Source organism: Dama dama, chromosome 5, assembly GCF_033118175.1.
Source record: "Dama dama isolate Ldn47 chromosome 5, ASM3311817v1, whole genome shotgun sequence".
NCBI classification, from domain to species: Eukaryota; Metazoa; Chordata; class Mammalia; order Artiodactyla; family Cervidae; genus Dama; species Dama dama.
In genome coordinates this window covers 78114171-78125276 of record NC_083685.1, presented here as the reverse complement: position 1 = coordinate 78125276, position 11106 = coordinate 78114171, and the positions used below count along the sequence as shown (strand labels likewise).

General features: G+C 52.3%; 1 protein-coding gene across 4 annotated transcripts in view; it reads left to right on the top strand.

Annotated features, from left to right (window-relative positions):
* The first annotated feature begins 320 nt into the window (after positions 1-320).
* TRIM25 (tripartite motif containing 25) overlaps positions 321-11106 on the top strand; it is a 68073-nt gene continuing 57287 nt past the window's right edge. Inside the window, exons 1-3 of one of the 4 annotated variants that reach the window (XM_061142589.1) lie at positions 321-985; positions 5869-5964; positions 9227-9460. In XM_061142589.1, the coding sequence (XP_060998572.1) occupies positions 386-985; positions 5869-5964; positions 9227-9460 (930 nt within the window). In that variant the 5' untranslated portion in view covers positions 321-385. The remainder of the gene's footprint in view (positions 986-5868; positions 5965-9226; positions 9461-11106) is intronic. The other 3 variants (XM_061142590.1, XM_061142591.1, XM_061142588.1) reach the window with 3 other exon arrangements.

The window sequence follows — 11106 nt, the reverse complement described above, 5'->3', positions numbered from 1 at the left end:
CCGCCTGACTCGCGGGGGCGGCTGGCGTCCGGCCGGGCTCCCGGAGGGCCGGGACCCGCGCAGGCCCCTGGGGCCCCCGGCGCGCCCGGGATCCGGGGTTCACTCCCCTCGACGCGCTCGCTTCCTCCTCCGCCCCGCGCCCGCGGGAAACGCCCGGGAAACCGAGAGGCCGGTCTGAACGCCCGGGGTCGGGCGCCCCGCGCCCGTCACCTCGGGGACACCCCGGGCACCCCCGCCCGGCGCGCCCCGCCCGCCCCGCCCGCCCCACGTGACTTCCTGGAAGCCCGGGGGCCCCGCCCCGCCGCTCGGTTTCGTTTCCTCGGCGGCCTCGCGGCCACTGCGCCGCCGCGTCCCCGCGCGTTCCGTCGGGCTCCCCCGACGCACCATGGCGGAGCTGTGCCCGCTCGCCGAGGAGCTGTCGTGCTCCATCTGCCTGGAGCCCTTCAAGGGCCCGGTCACCACGCCGTGCGGCCACAACTTCTGCGGCGCGTGCCTGGACGAGACGTGGGCCGTCCAGGGCGCGCCGTACCTGTGCCCGCACTGCCGCACCGGCTTCCCCGCGCGGCCGCAGCTGCGCAAGAACACGGTGCTGTGCGCGGTGGTGGAGCAGTTCCTGCAGGCGGAGCAGGCCCGGCCCGCGCTCGCCGACGACGGCTGGACACCGCCCACGCGCGCCGCCGCCCCCAGCGCGGCCGGCCAGGTGGCCTGCGACCACTGCCTGCAGGCCGCCGCCGTCAAGACGTGCCTGGTGTGCATGGCCTCCTTCTGCCAGGAGCACCTGCGGCCGCACCTGGACAGCCCCGCCTTCCAGGACCACCCGCTGCAGCCGCCCGTCCGCGACCTGATGCGCCGCAAGTGCGCCCGGCACAACCGCCTGCGGGACTACTTCTGCCCCGAGCACAGCGAGTGTATCTGCCATGTCTGCGTGGTGGACCACAAGACCTGCTCGCCTGCGCCCCTCAACGAGGCCAGCACCGACCTGGAGGTAGGGGGCGGCGGGCGGGGGCGCCGAGAGGCAGCCTGGGCCGGCTGGGTGGCGCGCAGGGCCCCGCTGTGGGCAGCGTGGCCGACCAGGTGGATCCCCTTGGGTGCGGTGGATGGGCACCCTCAGGCCTTGCTGTGCCTGAGATGGGGGCGGGGGCACAGCCAGTGTCCAAGTGGAAGGGGCCGTGAGAACATACAGCCCTCGTATTTGTGGCTCACCCCATTCACCCATTTTACAGAGGGAACTACTGAAGACACGTGATATGTTGTTTGCATTAAGCCTAGCAGTTGTCTGGTGCTTCCCTTGTGGCTCAGACGGTAGAGAATCTGCCTGCTATGCGGGAGACTCAGCTTCTATCTCTGGGTCGGGAAGATCCCCTGGAGAAGGGAATGGCAACCCACTCCAGTGTTCTTGCCTGGAGAATTCCATGGACAGAGGAGCCTGGCGGGCTACAGTCCCTGACGTCTCAAAGAGTGGGACAAGACCGAGTGACTACACTTTCACTTTAGCAGTTGTCTGACATGTTTAGTAGAGGGTTTTGAACATCAAATATGAGCGCTGGAAGTTACCTCTGTTCCCTCAAGGTCCCCTAGCACCCAGGTGATGGTATAATTAGTTGTTTACAGCTGAGGAAATAGAAAATGGACATTCAGAGAAGTTCATTTCACTCGAGTTAACCCAAGTGGTCGTTAAGCCGTGGCCAGCTGGTCTGACACCATCGTTGCTGTTTCTCCCGGTGGACCAGCCTGAAGGCCAAGTCCTGGAGTTCAGAGCACAGAGCATTCCTGAGGTCATGTGAGATAAAGTCTTTGTGAGCCAGAGACTTCTGGTGACCAGGGAGGACCGACCACTGTGAGGGGGAGGGTGGGCAGGGTCCCAGGAGGCCCAGCCGCACGCTTGCTGTGCCCTTTCTTCTGCCTGAGCCACTTTAAAGCCCGGGGCTGGTCCTCATCAGCACCGTGAGGAGGGGCATCAGGTGGATTCCTCAGGGCCCTTCTTGCTCTGAGATGGTTTCAGTGGTTCGCGGATCCTGATTTCCCATCTGGAATGGAGGCAGAGGCTGAACAGGCGTAGTCCCACTCCCTTGCCTTGCCTCAGTCTAACTCCAGGGTGAGGCCTGGGTTCTCTTCCCTCTCCCAGGCTCTCAGGGAAAACACGGGCTGTCCTTGTGCTGTCTAAGGAGACGTGAAGTCTGGGGAGGTTTGCAGTGGCTCCAGGGCTCGGGTGCAGGTGTTGCTCTGGCCCGGGCAGGCCCCTCCCTGCCTGGCCAGCCTGGCCAGGCTGAGCTGGGTTCCTGCGGCCTGTTTCCCTGAGTCCCTCAGGCCTTGCCTGACGTTGACCTGTGAGGTAAAACCATCTCAGGCCCAGCCCACCTGGTCTCCACCTGTTACAGGAAAGAACCTTTCTGGCCTTCAGAGCCTGGAGGCCTGCTCTGCTTACATTAGCTGTGGTTCAGGGCAAGTCATTGCATTTCTCTTGAGGGTCAGCTTCTTCATCCCTAAAATGGGATTAATAGCATTCTCTCTGCACGTCCAAGGGCGGCCAGGAGGCTTCAGAGGGCTGAGCTGTTTGGGAAGTGCTTCTTAGGCAGGCCCCAGGGCCTGGCTGGTTGACCTGGACTCTGACCAGAGCTGAATGTTGAGACCTGGGTTTGAATTCTGGCTCTGCTTCCTGGCTGGGAACCCATCAAAGGGCCCAATAATGGTGCCTATCTGAGGAGGCTGTTGGGAGGATTAATGAGGTGATCCATAAATGGCAGGGTTTTGTTTATTTGTTTTAAACCCAGCTGTCAATCCGCCTGCAGGGCGGGAGACTCAGGTTAAACCCCGGGGGTGGGAAGATCCCCTGGAGAAGGGAATGGCTACCCACTCCAGTATTCTTGCCTGGAGAATTCCAAGGACAGAGGAGCCTGGCAAGCTACAGTCCATGGGGTTGCAAAGAATCAGACACGACTGAGCAACTAACATTTCACTTCTCAGCTTTTAGGTTGTGTATTTTGTTTTTTTTTTCAGTTGACAGAGATCAGAGTTGCTTTTTAAAAAAAATAGTTATTTTAATTTTTGGCTATGATGGTCTTAGTTGCGGTGCACAGACTCTCTGGTTGTGGTGCACAGGATTAGTTGCTCCTTGGCATATGGGATCTTAGTTCCCTGAGCAGGGACTGAACCTGTGTCTCTTGCATTGGAAGGTGGATTCTTAGCCACTGGACCACCAGAGAATTCCCCATGCATGGCATTTTTATAGTTCACTAGTGCTGCATAGAGCTGCTGCTAACATTGCTGTTACTCAGAAATGCCCCAAGGAGAGTTTGCTGCATGGAGGGTGTTAGACTGCCCAGATTTTCTTCTTCTCGGGATGTGTGGGCCTGAGGACTTGGGCGGCCTGGCTCTGCTCAGAAGGCCTGCTAGCGGTTCTTATCCAGGAGGCAGAAGGCAGGGGCAGAAGGACCCGTCGTAGTCTGGTCTGGAGCCACAGCTTCCACTCGGCCTCCAGGGCCTGGAGCTGGAATCTGCACCCAGATTATCTGTATGCCCTACACACTTGGCTTTTTAATCCTTTTAACAAGCCTTGCCTGCCCCCATCTCCTGGCCTGCTAAGTCCTTTAACCCGGCGGCCCCCCACCTTTTTGGCAGGCAGCAGGGACTGGTTTCGTGAAAGACGGGAAGAGGTGGTTCAGGCAGTGTGGGGAGCGGCAGATGAAGCCTCGCTTGCTTGCCTACTGCTCACCTCTTGCGCTGCGGCCCGGTTCATGGCAGGCCTTGGACCGGTACCGGTCTACGGCCCAGGGTTGGGGACTCCCTGCTTTAACCCGTCTCCTTTTCCAGTCCTGCTGCTGGTCAGTACTGGCAGCAAAGCCAGCCCAGCTGGGTGTGATCACTGGTGTGGGGTGGACTTAGGACTCTGGTGCCTACTTGGAGGACCGAAGTCCCCAGTCTGTGAAGGGATGCTCAGAACTTTGAAAAGTTCCCTGTCCTTGATTAGCTGCTCTCAAAGGCCTTGGGTGGCTTTCTTTTGGTCTGTAGCCCTGTGGGCCCCTGTGTATCATCAGGGACTGTTGTATGCCTTTGATCAATATGTGTAAAATCTTTCAAGATATGGTGAGGGACAGGGAGGCCTGGTGTGTTGCAGTCCATGGGGTTGTAAAGAGTCGGACACGACTGGGAGACTGAACAACTATAAGAACAACCCCTGAGACTGGGTCTTGGAAGCAGTTGTGAGCCCTCAGGAGTCCTGAGGTCTCTTCCAGCTCTGAGACCTGTGAGGCTGGATGTGCCCAGGGCTGGCCTTCCGCCTCTGGCCACGGTTTATCTTGGCCACTGCTAGAGGCCGGGTCAGAGGTTATTGTCACAGAAGTCACATCTGAAACACCATCAGTGACTTGGGCTTTCAGGGTTGAGTTAGTGTGGCCTTGGTTTGTGCTTCCAGGCTTTCCATGTGACTGTCACTGGGTTATTCCAATCCAGAGTGAAGGTCAGTGACCTGGGAGAGTCAGAGGAGAGGAAGGGAAGGCCAGAGAATTGTTGAGCCAGCTAGTTAAGGGACGTGCATGTTTTTCCCCTAGAAATTTCCTGTGTGCTCAGTTTGGACATAAGTCTGTCATTGTAATACCAGGATCTTGTAACACCAGTTAATAGCGATGTGGCCTAGGTAAGCCCCTTGATTATTCTGCTTCAGTGACGTCATCTGTAAAGGGCGGATAACTCTCTACCTCCTACTGTTGTTTTTAGCTTTACAAAGTTAATAACGTGGAAAGCACTAGAATAGTGTCTGACTTGGAGTGAGTTCATGACCAACACTGGCTGCCGTCATATTATGGTGGAGGTGGTGGTGATTTTCGTACCTATTTCTACGCCCCAGCATTTCGCCTGAGTTGGGTGCAAGTTGGCTGGTGATTATGAAAATTTACAAAAATACTCGGAGGCCTCGGGTGGCATTAGCTGCCTTGGTGCCTAATTTACTTTGCATCTGAACATGACCTGGGGCCTAGTGATTCTGAATCACCCTAGTTCAGTTTCAGGGACTGAGCTGGTTTTCCGCCAGTTCATCCTTATTCCAGGGTGTAGCCCTTGGAGGGCTTAGTCTGTGGGGCTTATCAGGTGAGCCTTGGATTTTGGTTTTTGTTCTCCCCCTGCCTCTCTGAGGCGCATAGAGGCTCTCCCAGCTGTGTTCCGGAACTGGCAGATGGCCCTGGGAGAACCCCAGATGCCAGACTTATCTCTTTGGGTTTCCTTCTTCTGGATCTTAACTGTGTGATCCTCCCCTTCTTTGTTAGCCCCCCATTGGTTTTCAGTAGGTGCCCCCTCCCCCAGTGTTATGTCTGCTTGCTGGTTGTTTGTAGTGGGAGGCTTGATGTGAACAACTCCATTTGCCGCTTACTGCTCGACTGTCTCAGCTCATTCTGTCTGGGTGAGCCTGGCCCCCTTGCTTTCCTCTCTGCCTCAGTTTCAACATCTGTAAAATGGGTGCTAGTGAAGAAGCTTGTAATAATCCAAGCTGACATTTACTAAGGACGTTTGTCCTTGCTAAGATCCAGGCACTAGGCTGAGGACTCACACTGCTTCAGTTAATCGTTCCCCTAGCCCTGCAGGGTATGAACAGCTGTATCTATTTCTTGACCAGAGAAGCTGGTGAGAGGCAGTTCGACAACTGAGAATTGAGTCGGTCTGTCTAGCTCCAAGTCCTATACTTATAACTTCTTCACTATCCTGTCCCCCTGAAAGGATGGAAGCTGTAAATACGAGACTGCATCAGAAAGCTGCAAGCAGGAGAGACTTGGGGTGGTGGAAACAGCTGTGGGGGTGACTTGAGGGTAGTCTCTGGTGTTGGGTGCTTCTGGGGGGCTGGGACAAGGTGTGTTCTTACCCGGTTCATTTTCTCTGCAGAACAAGTTGAGGCAAAAACTGACTGTCATGTATGGCCAGATCAATGGGGCGTCAAGAGCGCTGGAGGACGTGAGAGCTAGGCAGCAGGAGGTGCAGGTGAGTGACTGGGCTCCCGGCCCCGCCCAGCCCCGCCCCCGTGGAGGCGGGCACAGCTCTGGCATCCACACGGCTCCTGTTGGGTTCACTCACAGTGTCAAAATTCAACAAAACATGCAAAAATCTACATGCCCAGAGAGATCCTTCATAGACTACAAGTCTAACCTGGGTGGGAGGAATCACTAAAAATTAATGTTAAAACATAGTAATGTAAAAAAAGTAGTTACCGTTTAAGTGGGAGAGAAACAGGAATACAAAGCTGCATCTATTTATTTAGTTAGTTTTTCGCTGTGCTGCATGCAGCATGGAGGAACTTTTGTTCCCCAGCCAGGGATTGAACCTATGTCCCCTGCATTTGAAGCACAGAGTCTTAACCACCAGACCACCAGGGAAGTTCCTGCATCTGTTTGTTAATAGTGTATTTGTCTTTTAGGACTAATGTAACAAATTACCACAAACTTGGGTTATGACAACAGAAAGGTAGTTTTCACAGTTCAGTTTTCTGGTTGTTTGCAGGGGGAGGCTTGGTTTGACCGACCCCATCTGCCACTTACTGAAGCCACTATCTTAGCTCATTCCATCTTTGTGAACTTGACCCCCATGCTCTCCCCTCTGCCTTAGTTTCATCATCTGTAAAATGGGCGCCAGGAGGCCAGCAGTCCAAATCCAAAGTGTTGACAGGGCCACACTGCTTCCGAAGTTTCCGAGGAAGAGTCTGTCCCCGCCTCTCGAGCTTCTGGTGGCATCAGGCATTCCTTGACCTGTGGCTGCATCACTCCAGTCTCTGCCCCCATCTTCACACATTGCCTCCTCCCTCTGTGTCTGCTCTTTGTCGCCAGTAAGGACACTTGCTAGTGGCTTTAGAACCACCTGGGTAAACTAGGATGATCTTGGCTCAAGATTTCTACCTTAGTTACATCTGCAGAGACTCCTTTTCTCAGTAAGGTCACACTTCCAGGTTCTGGAACGTGGATGTAACTTTTTGGGAGCCACCATTAAACCCATTACCAGAAGTGTAGGAAAAAAGACTGGAAGGAAATATAGTCAAAGAATAGTAGTACGAGTGTTGGAATGGTAGAATTATAGAGGTTTTTTTCCCTCCAGGTTCGTAATTTTTATAAGGTTACAGTGCTTTTATATTGAGAGAAGTTCTGATTTTTAAGCATCCTTTCTGGAGTGGCAGCGTCTGGTTTCATTGCCACAGCTGTGGTTAGATTAGATGAGATCTGGGTTAGAATACTAGCCTGTGATACTGTGGTCATGTTGGCAGATCTCTGAGCCTCAGTTTTTCCATCTCCTTCCATAACCTCTTTCTGAAGGTGAGTTTGAGGCTTAAGTGAAAGAATGCACATGAGAATACCTGTATTGATTGGCGGGCAGGCTCAGTTCTTGCAGCAAAGCTACCCCTCAGAATCAGAGGCTTAAATAGGATAGCTGTGTATGTTCCTCACTGTGACCGCTCAGGGCTGGACCTGCGTAACCCAGGCAGGCTATGGAGTGGTCTGCCGCCTGTGACCCATCAGGGTTCAGGACCTTGCCTTCTTACTGCCCTTCCTCGTCCCTGGCTGCCACTGGGTCACCATTAGATTTTGCTGTAGCCTCTGAGAAGGGGGGACAAGGGGGGAGAGTGTTGTGCTTGTCACTTCTGTTCCCATTGTGTAGGGCAGCAGCCTAGTCACGTGACCAGCTGCAGGGGACGCCGGGAGATGTAGTCTGTGGCTGGGTAGCCATGTGCCCATCTGAACCCAGGGGTGTGTTCTTACTGACGGGGGCGAAGGAGGATGAATACTCGGGGACATTGCTAGTCACATTGGAAGTGGCAGGGTCGGGTACTGGTTTAAGAAGTACTTGAATTCTCAGGAATTCCTGGTGGTCCAGTGATTAAGACTCTGAGCTTCTACTGTAGGAGGCTTGGGTTCAAATCCCTGGTAGGAAAACTAAGATCCTGAATGTCGCATGGTGTGGCCAAAAAAAAATTGAATTCCAATCTCCCTGGCCCTCTTGTGTGTTTCTCTTTGTCACGTTTGATTCTGAGCTGTTGAGGTTACCCAACCTGTAAAGGGAAATTGCAGCTTCTAGAGCAGTGAAGCAGCTTCATCCAGTAGAAATATAAAGTGAACCTTATATATAATTTTAATTTGAATAATACATGAGACTAGTTTTATTAATATTTTTTATTTAACTCAGTACATCCAAAGTGTTATTTTAATCAATATAAGGTATTAATGAGATATTTCATGCTTTTTTTATTTTACCCTGTCTCCCATCTTAACTGGGACTGGCCATAGTTCAAGTGTGCTGTAGCTACATGTAGCAAGTGACTGTAGTATTGGGTAGTGCAGTTCTAGAGGAAGTTGTCTAGGGCAGCTTCATACCCTTTAAGAAAACTACTCATGAACTGCGTTCTAGCTTAAGAAATAAAATATCGCCAAGGAGAATAGAGCCCTGGCTTTGCTTCTCCCGTCTGCATCCCTCTTCCTCTCTTCCAGAAGTCGCAGAGAGTCCATGGGGTCGCAGAGAGTTGGACACGACTGAAGTGACTAAGCACGCACACGTGTGCCATGCTATTTGTTTCTAAGTCTTAAGTGAAGCGCATCTTACTGTGTGTCTTCTATAAGTCATTTTTCCCTTATCATAGTTTAATATTCCATCCCAGTGAATAATTTTCAGTCTTCTACTGACAGACATTCAGCTTGTTTCCTTGATTTTTCTATTCAGTGCTGCTTAGAGCGTTCTTCTGTGTCTCAGGAGCAGGGCCTTTTTCTAGAGTACATTCTTTGGACTCAGTTGCTGGGTCCTAAGGTGGCGGTGGTGGTGGTGTTCAGTTGTGTCCGACTCTTTATGACCCATGGACTGCAGCACGCCAGGTCGCCCTGTCCTTTACTATCTCCCAGAGTCTGCTCACACTCATGTCCACTGAGTTGATGGTTCCATCCAAGCATGTGTCGTCCCCTTCTCCTCCTGCCCTCACTCTTCCCCAGCATCAGGGTCTTCTCAAATGAGTCAGCTCTTGGCATCAGGAGGCCAAAGTATTTGAGCTTCAGCAACAGTCCTTCCAATGAATATTTAGGGTTGATTTCCTCTAGGATTTAGGTCATAAGGTATGAACACCTTGAAATTCACTGATCTTGCCAGATCACTCTCCAAATTGGTTGCACCCGTCTGAATTCCCATAAGTATAGGTGAGAGCTTGTGGTGCTCCACGTGTCAGGCCTAGCCTTTCTGCCAGTCTGATGGGTGCCCTCTTGTTCTGGCCTCTCAGGAGGCTGCACACAGGAAGGTGGACCAGCTGAGACAAGAATACCTGGAAATAAAGGCTCTCATTGATGCCTCAGAGGCCAGCTCCACAAGGAAGATAAAGGAAGAGGAGAAGAGGGTCACCAGCAAGTTCGACAACATTTACCAGATCATCCTCAAGAAGAAGAGTGAGATCCAGACCTTGAAGGAGGAGGTTGAACTGGCCCTGACTAAGGGGGACGAGTTTGAGTTTCTGGAGGTAGGTCATGATGAGGACGCTGTTCAATCCTCTTTCTGCCTCGCCTTACGGTGTTGAGTGGATCTCTAAAGGAGTTGGGGCAGTGAGGGGTTTTGGGAAGCATCCCTGAGACACACAGGCCTTATTAGTTTTCTACGTTTTGTGACCACTTAGCGCAAACTGCGTGGCTTAGAAGAAAAGCTGTCCGTTACCTCGAACTCTGTGTGGCTTAGGCTGTGGTCTCACCAGGCTGTATGTTCCTTTTGGAGCTCAGGGTTGTCTTCCAAGCTGACATGCTTTTTTTTTCTTCCATTGTGTAATTTTTTTTATTAAAAGAGATTTGTTTCTCTGATATGATAACTCTACTATTTGAATTCATAGTTGGAATGAGATTCAATCAAAGCACTCAGCAGTTTGTGTCCGTTCAGCCTCTTTTCCACTTTTATTCTTCTGATTGCCCCAGAGTTCTTCTTCCTGTTATTCACATCTGTCAGAATCTTAGTGACAACGTTACTAATTCCTTTCCAGCTTAAACTCTCTTCAGCCAGTGTCTCGTCAAATCACTTGGAATAAGCAGGGTCATCACTGATATCCGATCCTAATTGAACTCCATCTTTGTGTACAGCTTAAAGTCTTCATTCAATGGGCCTCATACTCTGAGAAATCCACACACTTCAGGGAAGTTTTAGCTCGACCCAGTTTTCAGTGTTTTCTGCTGTTTGCTGTATCTCCTTTGCCTGTTTGACAAACACAGACATAATACCTGTGTCCCTTGGACATTTCCCCCAAGACATGGATTTCTTTCTCCCTGAGAAGAGAGTCTAATTCTCCTTTGTTGGGTTCCAGTGTGTTTGGTACATGTGGGTTCTAATAACTCACAAATAGGAAGTCTGACTCTCCTGTTTGAGAAAGGAGGATATTCTGTGATTGTTTAGTCGCTAAGTTGTGTCTGACTCTCTGGCGACCCCACGGACAGTAGCCTGCCAGGCTCTTCCCTCGGTGGGATTTCCCAGAGAAGAATGCTGGAGGGGGTGCCGCTTCCTTCTCCAGGGACGCTCACATGCTTGTTGGCAGAGTTCAGTCCCTCGTGGTGCAGGCTTGAGGTCCCTGTGTCCTTGATGACTGTCAGCTGGGGCCGGTTGAGGTTCCTAGAGGCTGCCACGATTCCTCAGCATGTGGTCCTCTTTCGACTGGGCAGCAGCTTTCCTCAAAACCAGCAGAGAATTTCTCCTTTTGGGAAGGCCCAGTTTCTGTTTTAAGGACTTTTACCTGATTTGGTGAGGCCCCCCCAGAAGAATCATCTTTCTGATGAACACAAAATCAACAGATATGGGATCTTACACCTGCAGTACTCCTTCATTGTTTCCATGTAATGTAAACTAGTCCCGGGAGTGATAACCCTTTCATACTCACTGACCTGCCCTTAACCTGGGGGAGAGGATGTGTAATGTGTGTGCCCAGGGCAGTCAGGAGGCTCGGGGGCCATCTTGGGATGCTGCCTGCGTTAGGCCTCCACCTTCTTTCCCCCTATCCCGCCTCTGCATGGTCCTGGGAAGTATCTTTCTACAGTGTGGACAACCCTCGCCACCCTTTCTGACTTCGTGTTCCTCGGTGTGGCCCTTAGGGCCCTCGGTGACCTGCCTGCCTTTGCCAGCAGCCTTATCTCT